The sequence below is a fragment of the Mesoplodon mirus genome (assembly GCF_964341445.2).
Source record: "Mesoplodon mirus genome assembly, chromosome: 2".
Classification (NCBI taxonomy): Eukaryota; Metazoa; Chordata; class Mammalia; order Artiodactyla; family Ziphiidae; genus Mesoplodon; species Mesoplodon mirus.
Window position 1 is genome coordinate 202,211,683 of NC_138977.1, and position 21,281 is coordinate 202,232,963.

The 21,281-nt window shown below is 46.0% G+C and overlaps 2 protein-coding genes across 2 annotated transcripts in view; both read right to left on the minus strand.

The window, feature by feature from the left end:
* Nucleotides 1-3,134: 3,134 nt before the first annotated feature.
* BLOC1S2 (biogenesis of lysosomal organelles complex 1 subunit 2) lies at nucleotides 3,135-9,921 on the minus strand. The gene is made up of 5 exons (XM_082644222.1): nucleotides 9,813-9,921; nucleotides 9,322-9,438; nucleotides 5,718-5,837; nucleotides 4,948-5,052; nucleotides 3,135-3,620 (listed from the first exon to the last, which is right to left on the minus strand). Exons 1-5 carry the CDS (start codon nucleotides 9,907-9,909, stop codon nucleotides 3,589-3,591), a joined length of 471 nt encoding a protein of 156 aa, XP_082500348.1. The 5' UTR covers nucleotides 9,910-9,921; the 3' UTR covers nucleotides 3,135-3,588.
* Nucleotides 9,922-12,444: 2,523 nt separating this feature from the next.
* Nucleotides 12,445-21,281, minus strand: part of PKD2L1 (polycystin 2 like 1, transient receptor potential cation channel) — a gene marked incomplete at both ends in the record, with an annotated part of 41,692 nt that continues 32,855 nt past the window's right edge. Inside the window, 17 exon segments of the mRNA XM_082644209.1 lie at nucleotides 12,445-12,480; nucleotides 12,482-12,490; nucleotides 13,124-13,247; nucleotides 13,480-13,598; nucleotides 14,372-14,498; nucleotides 15,643-15,764; nucleotides 15,973-16,071; nucleotides 16,927-17,038; nucleotides 17,335-17,485; nucleotides 17,488-17,515; nucleotides 17,698-17,865; nucleotides 18,543-18,705; nucleotides 18,707-18,760; nucleotides 18,929-19,149; nucleotides 20,145-20,246; nucleotides 20,250-20,399; nucleotides 20,897-21,024. Coding sequence (XP_082500335.1) covers nucleotides 12,445-12,480; nucleotides 12,482-12,490; nucleotides 13,124-13,247; nucleotides 13,480-13,598; nucleotides 14,372-14,498; nucleotides 15,643-15,764; nucleotides 15,973-16,071; nucleotides 16,927-17,038; nucleotides 17,335-17,485; nucleotides 17,488-17,515; nucleotides 17,698-17,865; nucleotides 18,543-18,705; nucleotides 18,707-18,760; nucleotides 18,929-19,149; nucleotides 20,145-20,246; nucleotides 20,250-20,399; nucleotides 20,897-21,024 — 1,913 coding nt within the window.

A 21,281-nucleotide genomic window follows, 5' to 3' on the forward strand; every position in this document is an offset into this window, starting at 1 on the left:
AATTGCTAGAAAGCTCTCTGCACGATGTTGGCCCCAACCTAATGATGTAACTCTCGTGGGCAAGACAGACCAAATAAATAAATATTTTTAAAAAAAATGAGAGTACGTGGGAAATTTGTAATACACGATTTTATTTTATTTCATTTTTTTGGCCACACCAAGGGCACCTGGGATCTTATTTCCCCTACCAGGTATGGAACCCGCGCCCCCTGCAAGTGGAAGCACGGAGTCTTAATCACTGCACAACCAGGGAAGTCCCTCTAGTCTCTTTTAATCTACAATAGCCCACCTACCTTTTAGTTTTGTTTTTCATGACATTGAGTTTTTTGGAGAATTCAGGCCTTCTTGGTTGGAGACAACAGTGTTTAAGGAAATGGAAGAGTTCCTGACAACTGAGGGGCACGGGAGACTCACCAAATGCAGCCAAGCAATTCAAAATTAACTAAAACTTAAAATAAGTTTAAGGAAGAACAACAAAGTTCTGATTTTCCTCACAACTTCTACAATGTTTTTTTGGGAAAAATCAAGTTAACTGCCTCAAAATATTGATGCCTCTGTACTGCTGTCACATTGATATTTTTTCTGCTCTGGGGGTGATACAGCACAGCCCAGCAGTGGAGGTCAAGATGGAATCTTGAAAAAGAGTAGAAGTTTATCAAGCATGGGCAGGTGATAATTTCAGGAAGACGAAACCTCAGTTAAGATATGAAAACTCATCCATAGAATTCTTTGTTATCTTTTTTCTAAATTGAGGTATATGGAATTCAGTGTTATCTTTGCAACTTTCCAGCAAATCGAAGTCTGTTGTAAAGTAGAAAGTTGATGGGAAAAAAACTCATCCATTCGAATTTAAGGTAGCTCAAGATAGCTCAATACAGTGTTAAGTGTCAGAGTAACAGGGAATGAAAGTGAAAAAAGGAATAAAATAGGGGCCTTGTATGCACGCTAGGAAATCTGGCTTTAGAAAACACATTCTTCCCAAGCGCACATGGAACATTCTCCAAGATAGATCATGTATTAGGCTACAAGTCTGAATAAATTCAAGAAGATAGAAATTATATCAAGTATCTTTTCTAAGCACAATGGCATGAAACTAGAATCCAGTAATAGGAGAAAAATTGGAAATTCACAAAAACATAGAAATTAAATAACACACTCTTGAACAACAAATGGACAAAAACAGATCAAAAGGAAAATCAAATGAAACAAATGAAAATGGAAACACAACATACCAAAACTTATGGATATAGCAAAAGCAGTTCTAAGAGGGAAGTTTACAGCTGTAAATGCCTATATCAAGAAAAAATACCTCAAATAAACCTCAGGGAACTAACATTACACCTCAAGGAACTAGAAAAAGAACAAACTAAGCCCAAGGTTAGCAGAAGGCAGGAAATAATGAAAATGAGAGCAGAAATAAATGCAATAGAGAAATGGAGAATAATGAAACTAAGAGTTGGTTTGGAAAAGATAAACAAAATTGACAAAACTCTAGCTGGACTAACCAAGACAAAAAGAAATTAGGACTCAAATAAATAAAGTTATGAATGAAAGAGAAGACTACAGAAATACAAAGACTATGTAAGCAATTATCTGCCAACAAATTGGACAACCTAGAAGAAATGGATACATTCCTAGAAACATATAACCTACCAAGATTGAGTCATGAAGGAAAAATCTGAACAAGTCAATAATATGTAACGATTTTGAATCAGTAATCAAAACCTCCCAACAAAGAAAAGCCCAGGATCAAATGGTTTCACTGGTGAATTCTAACAAACACGTAAAGAATTAATGCCCCAAAAAAAAGAATTAATGCTGATCTTTCTCAAACTCTTCCAAAAAAATTGAAGAGGGAACACTCCCAAACTCATCTTATGAGGTGAGCATTACCCTGATACCAAAGCCAGATAAGGATACTACATGAAAAGAAAACTACAGGCCAATATCCCTGATGAATATAGATGTAAAAATTCTCAACAAGATACTAGCAAACCAAATTCAACAGCACATTAAAAGACTTATATGCCATGATCAATTGGGATTTATCCCTGGGATGCAAAGATGATTCAACACACACAAATCAATAAATGTAATATACTCATTAATAGAATGAAAGATTAAAACTGTGGTATTTTCAGCTCTATCTTGGGAGAACCCTATATCATAAATATAATTGGGGATGTTGTCCACTCTATATATGTATATCAATTTCAAAATGCTAGTTTGTGTCAGGATGTGTATCTGGCTAAATGCTTCAAATCTTGTATGAAAAAGTTATAGAAAGTTTAATAAAGAGCCAAAGAGAATTACATTAGACTAGTTCACCCTCAGAAACACAAAAGTAATATGAAATATTTATTAAAAGTTTGGTTTCTAAGTTAAAAAAGTCTGGCTTTTTCAAAGAGGCCAGGAGAAGTCATGAAAGAAATCTAAGCAGGAGATATGTGGCCAGTTTACATTTTAGAAAGATTGGTCTGCCAGCAGCCTGGACTGCAGGTTGGAGGGATATGTAAGATAAGACCACAGCAATAGTCTAGAGAAGAAGGGGATAAATGATGGTGGACGAGAACTTAAATGGTGGGACATGACAAAAACAGAATTAAGAACTCTTTTGGAGATGGAATTGGGGATCTCAGGCACCTTCCTAACCACTAACACCCAGCTCTGGATATGGTTGACTGTCTTCCAAACTAGACTGGTCAGTCACTATCCTCCATCCACTGATGTCTTTAGTCTGAAAGGAAAACAGGTCCCTGGGAGCCCCCCCTGACCCTGCAGACACAAGTAGGAAGATATTTCATAAAAATGCTTTATTTAATGAGTAGCAGCCCGAGTCGCAGCCCCACCTCCCCACCTAACACGTACAAACACGTACACATCCTGTCCTTCTATTTCCACAAGGGAGCACATGCCCAGATGATATCCATCCCCAGCCATCTGACTCATACAGAGAACAGACAGGAGGGGCCCATCACATACACCAAACTATCGCAACAACACTCCTTTCACTGTTTCTGTTCAGTCTAGAAGACTTGGCCTAAAATTGTTTTAAGATTTTCTGTTATTTGCAATGTTATGGAAAAGTAAATTACTGACATTCACAAGGTGACAAACTGTCAAGAAGAAGACTGTTTTGTTTTCCTTTTTTAATTTAGAATCTTGTTAGCAATACATTACATCCTTAATAGAAAAAAACAACCATTTACACAGTAACTCAAAAACCAGCCATTTAAGAAAAGAATGTAGTAATCAACTGCTACCAGGGAAAACAGGCCCACTCATTTGATTCTACTGGCAAGTCCAGGTTTATGCAAAATTTGAGAGTCTCTGTCCTGAATGGATGATGAAGCATTCAAGTAAAAGGTAAGGAGTTATAAGGGTGAGTTTTTGAGGGATTCTGCCTCAGAAGAAGTTATTCCAGGAGTAGCCACAGTCCTTCAGTTTACTCCAATGTTGCAAAGTTTCTGGGACGACCAGCATAGTTGCCTTTTGAGGAGTTTTGACAATTCATCAGCCTCAAGATTCAGGTCTTATAAAACATTCTTCCCACATTAAAAAAGACTTTGTCCCACAGGAATAAGTTTTTCATCGCTTCTCCAGCTTCTTGTATTTGGCTTCTGCAGGGGGGAGAGCGAGAAGAAGTTATACCTTTTCAAATTGGCTCTTACAAAGATACTTTTCAGTTAGCATTTCTAGGTAAATTCAAAAACGTCTATTACATTAAAAAATATCTATTAACTTCAGTCCTCTTAGCTGTCCAAACTGTATCCAAATGATAGGCATACCATAAATGGCAACTATCATATTAGCTAAGGACAGATATTTGGATATCTGTCCAAATATAATCAATGTGCACAACTTAAGGAGTCAAATATACACATACAGAACTGAGAACCTAACATGAGTTCTCTAAGTTCTAACCTATCAACAGTACCTGATCAGATGCTCCACCAGGGTTAAGCAGACCTGCTGGCACTTGAGCCACCAGGAGCCTTTACAAAGCACAGGAAATTGCCTCTCCAGGCTCTGTCTCAGGCACCCTCTGAGAGCCAGCCTGGGACTTTGAAGAAGTACGTTTCACCTTTTATTTTCTTATCCCTACCCCTCACTCTAGGAAAACAATTTTGAAAGATACAGAAATTTAAAAGACCATCAAATAAACCTCAATGTATGGATTCCCTTTTTCTTTAAAACCTTGAAAGCATCTGGCACAATGCCTTCTAAAGTTCACAGTCACCATTTAGTAAATTTAATTGTGGACAATGAAACTGCTAACTACCACGCATGTCTCAGTCTGCTACAAACCAATCTTTTGAAGTAGTCAACAACTGTCAATGATAAAAATAAAAGAATCTGTAAATTATATCTAGGCTAAAAACAACTGCATTATTTTTAATCATGGATATAAGAGCCAGAGTCAATTAGCAAGGCATCAGTACTAGTACGAGTTTCCTCCTTAAAGGAAAAGTAACCCTTCAAGAAAGGCTTGATTGACTACTCTGTTTTCTAAGACATGTATCTACATTATTAAAGATGCTTCAGCCTGCTGAACCACAATGAAGAGCTTGAGCTTTGTAATCAATTAGACCTAGTTTGAAATACAGCTCTTCTATATACTAGCTTTGTGTCCTTAAGCAAGTTATAACCCCTTCAACCACAGTTTCCTCTTCAATAGAATGGGGATAAAAATTATGACTTACCTCAGAGACTGAAGGATAAAAAACATAATAGACGTAAAATATTAAGAACAGTGCCTGATATATCACTAAGTACTCAGGAAATGTTATTTTATTATTGTCACTAATAAAAAGTTACTTTCAAGAGGTTTTGTGAAGATTAAAATAGATCACTGTAGGCACACCATAAATGTTAACCATCTTATTATATAAGGTCATACTGGCAGGAGGGTACTCATCAAATCAAAAGAGAAATAAAAATGGTTACCCAGTTTTTTTGAATACGCATCCAACTTGTAGGCCGCCTGCTCAAGAGCTGCTACCTGCTCCTCAATTACATTGATCTGATCCAGATAAGGCTGTAGTCCAGCATCTTTAAAAGCAAAGACAGACCACAGGTTTATACAACACCAACAAGGAGTGCAGAAAAAAGTGGAAAGTAAGCATGCCAGTGTCTCTCCAGCTCTGCCTAAGACGGAGTGGGTGCAGTGACATGATTCTGATCACTAGCAGGCAGATGCCTTAGAAGACAGTAGCTAGCTGATCAGGTATGGCGGTGACCTAAACAAAGTTAAGTCTCTCTCATCTACTGGTTTTCCTCTCTTAAATTCCTTGCTCCTCAAGCAATCTTTCCGTTACTGATTTGGTTTCTTGGGTACTCCCAGACCAAGAAGGAGAGCCCTAAGGACAGGGAACACAAATATAAGTCAATGGGAAAATATATTCTACCAGTCTAAAGTAGCATTTTCCAATTATACATGTTCTGGTTTTCTGTTTATAAAGTAGTCCTTTATAGGTTTCACTGTTAAATTAATTCACTGTTTTTCCAGGAATAAACGGATCAAATCAAGATTCAGAAGCAGAAATAACCATACCATCAAAGCATGCTAATCCTCACAATGGAAGAAATTCACCTTAATTTTCTAATTCACTTTTAGAAAATGAGCTCCTTGAGGACAGGGGCCATGTTCTCCACTGCCCCAAGCACAAAAGAACATTAAATACAAACACATTTAATTGTAAAAAATTATTACTTACACTTCTGGTTTAAGTCCTTTAAGTTTCTACTAATGTTTATAGCAATATCTTTCATTTCAAGATACTTCAGGCTGGTTAGTTTATTCATATTTTCCAGAAGCTTATAGTCTTCACTGGTGGCTTTAAAACAAACAGAAGATGTGATGCCTTTAAGATTTGTTTAGATAACTGGAATGCGGAATTAACTACCAAATGGTAGTTCAAGGCAGGACCTAGGGACTGTCAAAGAAGCAGGCCACTTTTGATCTGTGACATTTATACTCAGCCTATGTACTCTAAATGTCTAAGTAGAAATTCAGGCTGTTGCCTGATTTTATTTGAAACCAAATAAAATCCAGAAGCTTCAGGATCTTAGTTAGAAAGGAAAATGATAAACTCATGTACCAAGAAAAGGGAGGTGAAACAGTCTTGGTACCTCTACAACATGAAAACATATAATTTGCCAGACTGCAGCATAAATACATATATATATCAATATATATATAAAGTCAACTAGGACCTCAACACTTCTTTTTTTTTTTTTTTTTTTTGCCAGCCACTCCGCAGCATGTGGGATCTTCCCAGACCGGGGCACGAACCCGTGTCCCCTGCATCGGCAGGTGGACTCTCAACCACTGCGCCACCAGGGAAGCCCCCTCAACACTTCATAGTAACTCATTTATTACTTGTGAATCTGTACTCCATTTTATCCACTGACTTCCAAACCATTTGCCTCCTTCTCACATCCTCAATTCCCTTCCCCATCCCTACTCAAAGCAAATGGCCTTTACTCCAACTTTCCCAAAAGCCAAGCCCACTTACATAAACTGCCTCAGTCTTTCTGCCTCACTTCCAAACTTCTCTGTACCTCAGTGTCTTCTCGAGAGGCAGAAGCGTTCCTGTTCTCGCCACGACAGCTCCTCCTCCCGTGCGCCGATCCCAACCCTTCCACCTCTTCAGGGCCTCTCTTCAGTATCCCCTTTCCCTTGCCCTTCCAAACTCTCTCTCCATCCTGGCACCTTCCTCTCTATCTAGAAATATATTCCGGTTTCCTCCAGCCCAAAAGCACTCCCTCTACTGTACACCTACATCATTTGCTCAGTAAAGCAAAGGAGCTTCACTGCTAACCCTTCTGAAAGAGTAGCTTACACTCACTGCTTCCTCCTCCTCACCCTTCACTCATGTAAACCCTTCCAGTCTGGCCTCTGTCCCCACCACCCAGAACAATTACAAGCTCCAAGGTCATCAGTGCTCTCCTAACCACCAAAGCCATGGCCTTTTCTCAGGTATTATCCTCCTGGGCCTCTCCATGACATCCGACACTACTGATCTCTCTCTCTTCATGAAACACTCATTTCCCTCGGCTGCTATAGCATTTTCTCACTGCTCTTTTTGAGTTTCTATACCAGATCTCTTCTCATCTAACCCCCTTAACTATCAGTTCTCAACTTTCCCTCAGCTGTGACACATGGCTGATGTTTACATGGGTGGCACATTTCCATGGGCATTCCCAGGGTTATGCTAGCTTCCTTTCAAACTCAAAAAAGTATCTGTATAGGTAAGAATGACAATCACAGGGAAATTACAATCCACTTAAAATTCATTTTGTAATAAATCATTTGGAAACCTAGGTACTTTAAGTACTGTTAATAAAAACAAATTAATTGCCCAATACAGGCATTCCCTGAGATTTCAGTGCAGGTCCTCTTATCTACCTCTATGGTCTTCCCTGGCAGTCTCATCCTGCACACCCTCAACTCACTCTGCTATGCTTCCGCTCTGATCACTCTCTGAGCTCTGGACTCACATGTTGAAGTCACCTGGATGTCTTGGTAACAGTCACCTGAGTGTCCCAGTAATAACTAAAATCAGCCAAGTCAAAACTGAAAATATTATTTTCACACTAAACATGGTTCCTCTTTCCAACCTGCCTATTTTGGCTGAGGACACCACCCAGGCTTAAAACTGCAGACACATCTTAAGCTGCTCCCATCCCTTAACACCCACTTCAACAAGTCCTATAAATTCCACTTCTATAATGTTCTTGCATCCATGCTCCCCTCCCCATTCCTTTTACCATCACTCTGTCACAGACGGTTACTTTTCATCTGAAATATTGCTCTTCTGTGTCTCCTGCATATCCGTACTCTCACTGCTATCAAATTAGTCTCTCTCAAACAAGGGTCACACACTCAAATACCCAGGAGCCAACAATATTATGTAAATGAGTGAAGCAAGCCAGGTGTTTGCATTTTAAACGCAAGATTACTCACTTCTACAAAGAAATACACTCTCCCACTTCTTGGAACCTTACTCACTTCTACAAAGAAATACACTCTCCCACTTCTTGGAACCTATGGTCCTCTTAGTCTTAGTCTGTCATTTACTTTACCAATTTTGATAGATGTTGGTACAGAAAACCATTTCTGTACCACTACTAAAAAAACAACAATATATGAACAGTAATAAGTGGCAACTGACACCAGGTCTCAGTAAAAGGGAGAAAACATGGAGTAGTTGGGGACAAACTGCACAGCGCTGGTCCATTTAAAGGAGACAATGCCCAACTCTAGCCAATTAGAGCCTTGCAAGAATGGGGGACTACTACTGCCAAATCTTTGGAATTTTTAAAGAAAAGCCAAAAAAAAAATCTAGATTTTGTTGCTTGGTTTCTTTTGCTCAGAAATAAACAAACAAATAAATAAATAGGCTGTTGGAGACTCACAACCCCTCCTATTCTGCACCAAGCATTTTCCCATACATTCTGGTTCATAAATTTAGCTCACAGCAACTTCCTGGGGAAGTGAAACAACATAACAGCCTTTATGAAAAGCCACACTGGACCAGACTTCATTTTTTAGATCCTCCTCCACACATGGGTCATGTGTTCACCTGGAAATACACACTGGACCAAAAAATTAATCATGTCCCAAAGGGTGGGAGAGATGAAGCTAATAGATCCCTAAATCTGCAGGTCACTCCCCATTTCCCTTTAACCTCGTAAATACACCTGCTTAGCCAACAAACTGCTTGCTTATACCACCTCACTCACCAGTCATTTCCCACTTTTTGGCCAATCACTTTACAGCCCTGTTCAAAATGCACCTCCCCTAAAGAAGCACTTCTTGATAAATTCTTTTTTGTTTTCTCAGCCTCAGTCTACACTAAGGAGGCCTGCAGGGCTGTATTAAGTATTCTTATGTGTTTCTGTACCGAATTTTTTTTTATTCAAGTACAGATGATTTACAATGTTGTGTTAATTACTGCTGTACAGCAAAGTGATTCAGCTATACGTATATATACATTCTTTTTTCTTTACATTCTTTTCCATTATGGTTTATCATAGGCTATTGAATACAGTTCTCTGTGCTGTGCAGTAGGACCTCGTTGTTTATCCTGTGTTGCTGAAAGTAATTCGTGAATTTCTCCAGGGAACGGATGGACTTCTTTCCTACTCATTCTTGACCTCCGCAAACTTCCACCAGGCATGTTTCGAGGTGTGTGGGGTTAGGGAGGGAGCCGCAGACTGACGCTGCTAAAGCACCTCACAGGCCTACCAGGGCCAAACCCCAGCTCCAGCGAGTGGTGCCCGGAACTAGCGGAATCAACCCGGGCCCCGCCTCACCCGTCAGTTCCCCAGTCAGGTAAGTTGCCATCTTGGAGAACATGTCCCGGCAGAGTTCAGTGATGTCAGCCTCAGCGGGCTCCTTTGCTTCCTCAGCGGTCTCCACGGCGGCATCATCTGGATCAAAGGAGAATGAGTAAGTGCCCCGGGCTGCCCTGGTCCTAATCCAGCCACAGAAGCCTCTCCCTACATCCCTCCACCGGTCCTCATTGCATCAAATCGGCTCCATTCTCCATGTGCCGTAATTTCGAGTCCCTCACTTCGTCCCTGCCCCACCTGACACGCCAACTCTGCTCCCTTGCACCGGCCTCAGCTCACACTCGACCCCGCGGCCAAACCTTCTCAGTCGCCCTGACAGGACAAACACGCGTACACACAGGCGCGCCCCTCCGACCTGCCCGCTCCCGCCAGGTGAGCCCTGGCACCTCGGACCCGTAACCCAGAGCCCCAGGCCTCCCACTAGACATTTCGTCCCCATCCACTCCGCATACCCCGAACGGGCTCCTCGTGGTGAGCCTCTGGAACACCCTCGGCCGCCGCCGCCATGCCCAGCCCCGCGCTGCTTCTGGTTCTGGGATGCCTGCGCATGCGCGCCGGGCGTGCCCCGCCCACCCCGCCCTGGGTTCATTGCCCTGCGATTCTGCGCTTCTGGGCTAAGCCATACCGCAAGGAGTGAGTGATAGCCAAGCGTAGGCACCAAGCCGAATTTGAAGCTAAAATAAGCTTCGTGAGTCGATCAGCTGCCATGAGTCCGACGTCTGGAACAAAGGATGCGCTCAATTCTGCGGCCACTCCCTGGCGGGATCACTAGCCTAGTAAGACCTCTCTGGGATGGGTCGAGCCCAGTGCGGCCTGCTGACTAAAATGACCCGAGACAAGTTAGCCCCTCCCCAGAGAATCCTCACCCCGGCTGCTATTAGTCACTGAAAGACTGCTCAAGGAATCCTTGCTTTTGAAGATAGTCTCATCTAGGCTCTGGGAAACCTTCGGGCATTATCCCTGAGCCGAAAAACTCTCCCTTCCTATGTCCTAGATTAATATCAGCTCATTGGACCTTTTTTCCCAAGCTTCAGTCTGGCACCTACGTCTCTTGGGTTGATACAGACTTTCTTTGTTTATTTATTTTTGGCTGTGTTGGGTCCTTGTTGCTGCGCATGGGCCTTCTCTAGTTGCGGCGAGCAGGGGCTACTCATCATTATGGTGCATGGGCTTCTCATTGCTGTGGCTTCTCTTCTTGCGGAGCATGAGCTCTAGGCTTGCGGGCATCAGTAGTTGTGGCACGCGGGCTCAGTAGTTGTGGCTCTCAGGCTCTAGAGCACAGGCCCGGTAGTGTGGCGCACGGGCTTAGTTACTCCGTAGCATGTGGGATCTTCCAGACCAGGGCTCGAACCCGTGTCCCCTGCATTGGCAGGTGGATTCTTAACCACTGCACCACCAGGGAAGTCCCGAAACAGCCTTTCTGTTGGTTTTTTTTTTTTTTTTTTTGCGGTACACGGGCCTCTCACTGTTGTGGCCTCTCCCATTGCGGAGCACAGGCTCCGGACGCGAAGGCTCAGCGGCCACGGCTCACGGGCCCAGCCACTCCGCGGCATGTGGAATCCTCCCGGACCGGGGCACGAACCTGTGTCCCCTGCATCGGCAGGCGGACTCTCAACCACTGCGCCACCAGGGAAACCCCGAAACAGCCTTTCTTGAAGAAAGCTTAGATCATAATTGTTTAGGACTGAGGATACACTCTGGTTATCTTAATTGCATTCAGCTGTTTCACAAGACTTCTGGGTGTATAGAATGTATTTGATGGGATGGGAGAATGCAGGTGGGTGAAGGGAATGGATGAAAAAAGAAACTGGGAGCAATGGAAGGTGCAGAATGAGGGAGGAATAAAGGTCACAGGGGCAGAGAGAGGGGATAAATATCAGGTCTCAGGATGCAGGCCTATACATCCAGAATCTTGGTGTAGGAGTTTTTTGTCTTATCCCTGCTTATCCTCCATCTGCACTCTCACCGCCCACACCCAACAGCGCACGCACACACGCACGCACACGCAAACACACACACCATAATCTCTTCACTCTAAGGACCAGGCCTCCCTAGGTCACTGTCTCCACTCCCTCCAATAGTAGTGTCCGCTATTTCAAACCATTCCTATGAGTCAGAAGTTTTTCTTTCAGAACCCCTGGGGCAGCCAGCTTCTTCACATTGTCACTGCCTCAACTCTACACCTCCCAGCAGGGATGAGCTTTCTCCAGCCCAGGTACAAGGATGGTTCACAGTTCCAGACTCTCTTCTTTCCCCTGCAGTCCCTGAAGCAAGTGCAAAGTCCTGGTTTTCCTAAGGATTTTTATTGATAATCACCAGGCAAACCCACATTGTCCTATGGAAGGACAGAGTCAGAGTCCCCCACATTTTATCCAAATATCTCGGAATCCTGAGGTCATTTCTTTGCCAGCTTCTCCTCAGGCCCCATCTCTGTCCTGGTTTTCAGCCCCCTCAGTGTTCAGTGGCATGTCTGGAGGTAGGTTTTTCCACCGAGTCTTCCTGGACTTTGCTGGGGAAGGCTGGGGGAGGTCACCACTCCAACTCCTCTGCAACATTGTACTCTCCCCACGAGAGAAAGTGTCCTCTCTGGCTTCCCCTTCTCTTTCACAGGGAAACCCTATAGGGAAGACATGAACCCCATGGGTACTGGCAGTGGATCTCTAGATGCACAGAGGAAAAGGTTCACTGGCAAGTAGGAAGACATCTAGATATTGCTGTTCTCTCAGCTTCTACTTTTTTCACAAATCATGGCTATCCAGATGATTAGGAAAGTTATTACCCTCCTTTCCTTTATTATTTTTTACTGACTTTTTAAAAAATCATCACAGCAGAGTTCAGAGCACAGGGATTGAGAGACCCAGCGGGAGATATTTCACAGAGTTATACACAGAAACATTGGCTCAGAAGGCTGGGCACAGGGCGGGACTCAGCAGCAGCAGTGGTGGGACCCGCTGCCCTAGAAGTGGAGGGTGTGTACTGAGGGGGCTTCTGGGGAGGTGGTGACAGAGGAGCCTGCTGTCTGATGCTTTAGGACCCCTCCCCCACCACTCTCCTGCCTGCCCTGGAGTCCCCAGGGGGCTGGAGTCACAGCTGGGGCTGCCTGCAGGTGCTCCCAAATGCCTTGTTCCCCCTGTTGGAAGAAAAAGGGACAGGTCATTTGGAGGAGGAGTTTGTGTCCCACTTTTCCTTTTACCTGGATCTGTTTCTCCAACCCCAGACCCTCTCCTAGGGGCTAAGGCTGCCCTCAAGGCCAGAGCAACCAATTTCAGGTCTTCCCTCCAACCCCCACCTCCACGATTCACTGACTACTGGGAACATGTTGCCCCAGGAGCCTGAAACATTGGTCTTTCAAAAATGTTTTGCCTCGGGCTTCCCTGGTGGCACAGTGGTTAAGAATACGCCTGCCAATGCAGGGGACATGGGTTCGAGCCCTGGTCCGGGAAGATCCCACATGCCGCAGAGCAACTAAGCCCGTGAGCCACAACTACTGAGCCCATGTGTCACAACTACTGAAGCCCGCGCACCTAGAGCCCGTGCTCTGCAACAAGAGAAGCCACTGCAATGAAAAGCCTGCGCACCGGAACAAAGAGTAGCCCCCGCTTGCCGCAACTAGAGAAAGCCCGTGCGCAGCAATGGAGACCCAATGCAGCCAAAAATAAATAAATTTATTTTTTTTTAAATGTTTTGGCTCTACCCACTGAGTGGAAAAGATGGTAGAGTTCAGCTGTGGGAGCCGAGAGGATCCAGGTGAGAGACCACTCACCATGCCTGGAGAGGGAGCCAGCTGCCCTTTCTTCTCCAGCATCGTCGGCTTTGAGCCCATGGCATCAACCTGGGTCATGACTCCTTCCAGGACAGTCTCCAGCTGCAAAACTCTCCTTTTGAGCCTGTGCAAGATTTGAGAGAGACCAAGGGAGCAGAAATATGTGTGTGGAGGGCTGGGTGATTCCATACAGAAGAGTATGTGTCTGGATAGGAGCAAGGAAGGTAAAGCCCAGCCTTGTCAGGAGAATTAAAGGGGGAGAGGGGTTTTCCCTGGGAAATTGGAAGGTTGTGGAAAGAAGCTCAAGATAGGATGACATAACCACAGTCAGTCCCGGGCCGCCAGGCTGCACGTACATGTAGAATTCTTCTCCTGAAACCCAGCCACCTGCTTTGGCAGCCTCTGGACTCGACTCGCCTGCTGGGCTACTCACAGTGGACCAGCACAGGTTCTCAGTCTCAGCGGTGAGGGCCACCTGATCAGGAGGTCAGAGAGCAGAGAGAAGACAACTGGGAAGCCATCAGGTCCTGCTCCATCACCTGCTCTAACGGGCTCGCGGGACCAGGCCTTGGGCTCCAGTGCTTGCTATTCCCCTTCCCTCTCAGACTCTGGAGACAACAGAATCAGAATGGTCGTGCTGAACACAAAGCTGGCCTAACCTCTGGGAGAGAATCACCTCCACAAGAAACAAAACACAAGCTCCTTGAAGCATTGATGAATGAGGTGCTCACTAGAAGCCAACTCCATTTGGGAGAGCAGGGACAGTGTCCTGGCACTGTTCCTTTTACCCTTGGCTTTTTGGTCTATACTGGATAGGGATGAAGCAGGCATAGCAGGGGCAGCTAAGGATCAGAGTTGGAGAACCCCAAGGAGAAGGCAGCTACTCAGAAGGAATTGTCAGGGATTCTCAGACAACTGGTCCTTTTCTCCCTAAGACGATGTTTTAGAGCAATGGTGATCAACCTTGGCTAGGCACTGCAGTCACCTGGGGGGTTGTAAAAAGGACTGATGGCTGGGCCTCCCAACGCCCCCAGAGATTCTGGTCTAGGGTGTGTGGCCTGAGCATGAGGATTTTTTTAAAGCTCTCCGGGGCGTTCTAATATGCAGCAGTTTGAGAACCACTCTTCTAGAGAGCTCTTTCCTGCCCATCTGTCAGAGGATTTCCAGTTTGGGCTTGTGTTCCAGGTGTGCTGGCAGGGAGGGGAGGGTGAGCAGTTTCCTTATAGCCTGTCCACCAGCCAGGCTCACCCTTTCCTCCTCCAGGTCCTGCCGCATTTGTTCCTGCTCTTTCTTATCCAGGATGTGATTCCCATCTTGGTCAAACCTGGTGAAGGCAGCCGTGAGCTCAGTGATCTCATGCTCTATGTGCCCCAGCCTGAGGAGAGCAGGGTGATGAAATGACTTCTGACCTAACGTGGCTGGAAGCTTTCCGTTATGGACTCCCCACTCTTTTTTGCTAGACTCTGGCAAGAGTCTTGCTCTCTAGGGAAGAAGGGCGCCACAAGAGAAAGCCAGGATATCCAAGATGTAGCGATTTGACCCCTGAAGAAATCACTTGAATCTATTTCTTCCTTCCCTGACTCCTGCTGACTAGGTTCAGGCCCTCATGATCTCCTAAAGGAATTATTGCAAAATCTCTTTGTCTCCAGATAACCTGCCCTCTCCCCCACGCCCCCTGCCCTATGGCCTTCCCTTCCCCTGAAATCCATCCTTCATAATGCAATTAGAGTAATTAACCTTTCTAAAGTACAAGACTAAATATACCCCTTCCCTGCTTAAAATCCCTCCTGGGCACCCTATTCTTTGAATAGAGTAGTGTTGTTCAAGGCTTTTCCCAATGTGACCTTAGCCCATTTCTCTGGCCTCATCTCCTGCTCTGCCCGACCTTTCATTTGATACCTTACAATGCTCAGCTACTTATTACTCCTGTATATGTTGCTCAATTTCATACCTCTTTGCCTTTGTATGTGCTTTTATTACCCCATGCTCCCTCTCTTCTAGTTACTTCTACTGTGGAACTTGTTCTGTGATTCTGTTTATTTGCTTACATGTCTATGAACTCCTGGAGGACAAAGACTTTGTCTCATTCAACTGTGTGCCTGGCTCACAGCTGGTGCTCACAATATATTTGTTCAATGCTTGTTAATATGTTTAACTGGGAAACAGGGAGAGGATGGCTAAGGAAATAGACCTGTGTTTGTGGGGAAGCATAGAACTAAGATAAGAGTTTTGTGGGAATGAGGGATGTATACGATGATTAGGGTATTATTATTGTTACACTAGTCCTAAGAGTTGTTCAACAAGGTCCAGAATATCATAGAACATTGTCAGAGTCCTTTAAACTAAGGGCACAGTTCTGAAGGTCAGGATCAGAGACCTATAAACCAAGATCAAAGGACTGTAAACCAAGGTCAAAGGCCCACTGGCCAAGATCAGAGGCTTATAGGCAAAGGGTGTATGCTTGAGGGTCAAGGACTTACAGACCAATGTCAGGGAAGGTTGGATCTCCGGGTGCTCACTCCTTCAAGGTGTTGGTGAAATCCTCAAACTGGATCTCCTGCTCCTCACCCTGCAGGAACTTCTGTACTTCCGAAACCTGCTCTTTCCTCAGATGCAGCCTCAGTAGGGTCTTGTTATAGCCCTGGAAGGGGAAAGGAAACAGGCACCAGTTCCCACAGCCTCCTCTTCATCTCTTACTCCCACCCCCACCCACAGGGTGACAGGATCCCAGGGATAAGCTGAAGGCACACAGGGCACAGGCCCCTAACCAGTCAGGCACAGACCAGGACACAGAGCCTTGGACCTGGGCCCTGATGCACATGTGTGGCTCAAGGAGACTAAGTAGTCACCTGTTTCAGGAGGTCCGAAAGCTGTAGCTCATCCTTCTGTCCAGCCAACTCCTCCTTGACCTCTGAGTATGTGTCATTGATGATAGCCAGAAACATATTCTGGAGGATAAAACAGGGACTGGGGTCCTCACTCCCAGACCCATTAACAGCATCGAGCCCATTGACCCTATTAATGTCCCAGACACATGTTCTAAAAGGGCCAGTGCTTTCAGCCCCAGCTCTGCAGCCCACTAATCCCCACATCTCTGGGTCCACAGAGCCCAGCCTTTCAGCACAATTCTGTTACAGATGGGTCATGCTCCCTCATCAACCGGGTGTCCTCACTCAAATGCTGCAGTAACAACCACAAAGATACCCCAACATATGCCACAGACCCCCTCCATGTAAGAGTCCACCAGTCACTGAAGCCAGAAACTTTCCAAGGTGAGAGTAAAATTGTGCTCTCTTTACCATCCATCCCCAATCCATGTCTGTATCCCCATCCACTGATCAAATAAAGAAACACACTGGCTTTTCTGATAAAAATCAAACCCAGATCTTTCATGGTTGGCAGGGAGAGAGAGCAAATACAAAGCAGTGGTAGTAGAAAAAGCCGGAGATCCCCAGAGGAAGGGGAGTTTTAGAGAATAGGCGGAGAAGCTTCTAGGGGCAGTCTCTTCTCCTCATGAGGCACTTTTCCTTCTCTTTCCATCCTTGGAGGATAGGGGTTTGATTTTAGTGAGGGAGCCTGCAGATTTCCTTATACTCTGAAAACTGCCTAACTGTGCTGACCACACATTAGCCAGCTCTCAGATCAGGAAGCTCTTCCCTCCCCCACCTCTCCACCCTTGATTTGAGAAACCCATCATAATCATTAGTGCAGAACATGGACGGGGGTCAAACTCCCACCCTGCAGGCCATCCACGTCTCCACCCCTCAGGTTCCCAAATCCCTACCCCTCAGAGGGACCCTCACGAGGAGCACAAAGAAGACATAGGTGACAAAGTAGGCTGGTCCCAGGATGCAGTTGGCATTGTCGATAGCATTGTAGTCAAAATCCCCAAGGATGATCCGGAACTGAGTGAAACTGAGAGACCAGGGTCTGGGATTCACCCAGAGCCTGACAACAACGCTGACCCCATCCCATTTTCTCCCTACTGCTCTTCAGTGAACTCAGACCCCTCCCTGCACCTCCGCCCAATCTGATGGAGACAGAACAGGATGCAGAGACACTGAGCACACACACCAGGGCTTCCAGGAACTCACACAGATGCTTAAGCACAGACACGCCCACATCCACATACCCAGCTGCCCCAAGGATACACACATCCACAGAGCTGGAGGGTGAGGGGCCAGGGAGGAGTGAAGGGGCAGAACGCACACATGCACTTGATGAAAGTGTTGATGCTTTCCACTCGGGTCCCAAAAAGCAGGTAGCCCAGCTGGGCGTAGGAGAAAAACACTATGAAGAACATGACAGCGAAGCCCAGGATGTCCTTGGCACAGCGGGCCAGTGTGGAGGAGAGCTGGGTATGGTCTTATTGAAGCTGATGTACTTGAATATCTGGAAGGGCCATGTTGAACCAAGCGATTAGGGAAGGAAACAGAAAAGCCTGGAACGGTCCATCCCAGGGGCCTAAGGGGGCCACAGGAGTTGCCACACCAGACAAGGAAAATGAGACGAGTCCTGAGGAAGGGAGAATGCGTGCCCTGAGGTGTTGCTGGGGGTGAGGAATCCCAGGGTACCTTGACCCAGGCAAAGAAGAGGTTGATGGCGTTCATGTTGTATTGTGTCTGACAGAAGGTTAGGAACTCGAAGTCAGCATACGTGTTTGGCTGCTGCAGAAGCTTCCCCATTAGCCGATTCACCTCAAGGGTTCGGAATATGTGGAAGCCCACATCCACGATGGAGAGCTGTTACAACAGGGCCCAGGGGGTGTCAGAGAGTCAAGAGGATCTCAAGGGAAGTTCAACAGTGAGGTTCCAGGGGAGAGCTGTGGTGCGTAAGACAGATGGGGAAAAAAACCACATCCTTCCCTGCTGAGTTGTTGACTATCTCAGGTTCAAATGGAACTGGATAGGATGATTGGGGAATGTCTGAAAGCTCAAGAGAAGGCTTTAGGACCAGTGGTAAATACGTAGGTTGTAAAGGACCATGGAGAAATGGAGCCAAGCAATTTTATTTCCCCCACCACTTCCCAGCCTTGGTCAGAAATTAATGTGTCCTGTTAATAGGAAGGAGACGAAGATGAAGAGGCAGAAAATTTTAATAGGAGTGAAGAAAAAAGGTGGGGGGGGTCAAGGGGACAGGTCATGAAGACAAGAGACAGAGAGGAACTTAATATTAAGTACAAAAATAAAAGAGCAGGGCCTGGATCATAAGCCAGAGGGAGAGGGGATATAGAGACAGGATTTTTCCAGGGCTGAGCCAGGGGAACATCAGCCTTTGGTTTAGGGAGCTGTTACTCAGTGATTTGACCAGAAGTCACAAGGAGGACTTGGGACTCCAAAAGGAAGAACTTGGAGCCCCTATCAGGGTAGATCCCTTCCACCACCCCATATGTGCCAAGTCTAAGATATCTGTCCCTCACCAAGATGACCACCAGGTCCAGAATGTTCCAGATGCTGCTGAGGTAACGAAGCCAGTGGATGTGGAGCTCCAGGATCTCCTCTACTACATAGTAGAAGATGAAGATGATCTCACAGCCAATGATAAAGAAGTCCCAGTTGCTGACATAGCGGATCAGCTTAACTGCGGATTTGCCAGGATGGGATGGCACCTCCTGTAGCTGGAAACTCCACCACCAGTCTGTGGGAGGAGGGGAAGATGTCTGGTGGGGCCTGGGCTGGAACAGTTCTACCCATCCCCTCCCCTCCCCACCCCCACCATAGGGTGCAAGTTTAGGGAAGAGTCTCCAGCAGAGGAGAAGGGAATCAGGAGCCATGGATGGAGGGAAGGCAGGGAAAGGGGACCCATCTCAGAACACAGAAAAGATTAATGTTGGCATTGTAGACTGAGAAGTCAATGAAGACCACCCGACTGTCCCTGTCCAGCCACAGGCCCTCCTGAAGGTCCCTGAGTGCCTCTGCACTGGCCTGTTGAGATCCTGGAAGGTCCAGGTGGTAGCCACCTCTGCTGTAGCTTGTGAGCTGGCCCCAGTGAGAGGAGCCCCCCAGCTCATCCTGCGAGTGGTAGGTCTATCTGTCACAGAAGAAGCCATCTGAGCAGAGAGGTCTGAACCAGCCCCAGAAGCTGATCTCCCAAGGCAACGGCAACACTTTATAATTGTCTTGGCTTTACAGTTTCATTCATATATATATATATATATATATATATATATATATATATATATCTCACATATAATATATATTTCACATATATTACCTTGTTTAATATAACTGTTTGAGGAGGGGAGGGTAAATATTATCTACACTTTACAAATGAGGAAACTAAGACTCACATATCTGAGATAATCCAACTAGTTAGTGGCAGAACTGAAACTCAAACGTAAATCTCCTGATTTTCACGTTGTCACCAAGCCTACGGATGACAAACCCAAGCCCACGTTTGACTCCAGCCTGAGTAGTCCCCATAAGGGAAGCACCCGGCCCACATAAGCCAGAAACGACCCCTTCTGCTCTTGTAGTTTTGCACCTGTCTACTGAACCCTATGATTTTCTGTTCTGTCCACAAACTTTCCTCCCTGGACCCTTCTTTCCTTCCCCTTCTTTCCTGTCCTATCCACACATCTCCCCTTTCTTCCCTAATTCCTCATCCATCCTTGGCCCCTTGCTGCCTTCCGCTATTAGTTCCAAGGGTCAGACTCTTCCAAGCACGACTCGTGGGGCAGCATCAATGTTTCATCCATCCTCCATGCCCCTGAGGGGATTCTGGCAAGAAAGGATGCTTCCTCTGGCAGGATTGCCTCCAGAGTAGGGCAACCGTGACTGTGACCTGTGTGTGTAAACAAGTCCAGAGGCTATGGCTCTGTCTGCTAACATACCCTCTCTGTTCCTCAGTGACCCCAGACCAAGGTCTCCAAACAGTCGCAGATGGGTCTAAGGGAGATGCCCCCCAGCTCCCCCAAGTACCCCCAAGGCTCCTTAAGACTCAATGGAAGTGGTTCCCAAACCTGGGATGGTGTCAGGCTCAGAGGGGCAAGCCCTGCGACACTGGTGGGGGGACTCACTCACGCTATGCCATTGAGGAGCCCAAAGGGGAGTTGTTCTTCCTTGTCTGGGGAGTAGACATCGTAGCAGCTCAGAATGTCCTCATGGAAGTCCTCGTGCACCACTCAGGAGTCATTGCAGACCCTCAGCTGCCGCAGCCTCAGAGCCCCCAGCAGCAGGTTCTCACAGTAGATGAAGGAGTGGGAGCCGCGGCCCAGGCTCTGGTTGTTGTACCATTTGGTCCAATACGAACTGTCCAGTAGTGGGCCCTGGGCAAACTAGACCACGAACTGGGTTGAACCTGACCCAGCCTCATCCTGACCCTTACCCTTAGAATGACCTTTTCCCACACTCCCTGACCCCTCCAGCTTGTCTCCAACAGTATGCTGGAGACAGTAAGAGTCCAACAGTATGCTTCTGTTGGACTCTTCAGCTGACCCATGAACCTTGGCCAGATCTTAGCCTGATGTGGCCTTATTCTTTATTTAAAATACTTCAAAAGGTATTCTGCCTTACCTCTGATTCTCAATACTAGATTAAGTACTGACTTAAATCTCTGATTATCATCCTGATTTCCAACCTATCACTACCTGAACTCTGTCTAGTCTGATCCTTTAATTCATGCCCGATCCTTTGACTCAGCCTGATTCTGGGATGACCTGGTCTCTGGATATGGCCTTATCCACTGTCTGACATCCCTGAACCCTGGCCTGTGGCCTCAGGCCTTAGGCCATTGAGAAGAAGAGGGGAGGGATAGAGGAGATCTCATACTCACATCCCAGAAGTCTGCCATGCTGCTGATGGCCTGGAAGGAGACTCCAGTGTCTGATGGGGTATGTAAGAAGAGCTCAGACATCACTTTGGTGTAGTAATAGGTGCTGGAGCTTGTCATTCTATAGGTCACTAGAAACCAACCCAAGAGGCTGTGTCTTGAACACTGTTCCCTTCTCCATTATCCAGAGGGGACAGGAAAGCCTCTGCCCTGAGGCCAAAGATGCCACCCGGATGGGACCTATCTCCTAGAGTTGGCTAAGGAGGCTGACGATTGCACTGGGGAAACCAGGGAATACATTAGGGAAGAGTTGTGGTTATAAGCTCTCTTTCTCTCTTCCCAACTCACCTCAGAAAGACTGAACTCCACTCAATAATTATCTCTTGAC

Excerpts from the sequence above, each read along its gene's own strand:
- BLOC1S2 (XM_082644222.1), bottom strand. The coding sequence starts at position 9,909 with ATGCGCAGGCATCCCAGAACCAGAAGCAGCGCGGGGCTGGGCATGGCG. Across the intron at positions 9,439-9,812 it reads CCACGAGGAGCCCGTTCGGG|ATGATGCCGCCGTGGAGACC; the intron begins GTATGCGGAGTG and ends CCTTTGATCCAG. Across the intron at positions 3,621-4,947 it reads TGCGTATTCAAAAAAACTGG|AAGCCAAATACAAGAAGCTG; the intron begins GTAACCATTTTT and ends TCCCCCCTGCAG.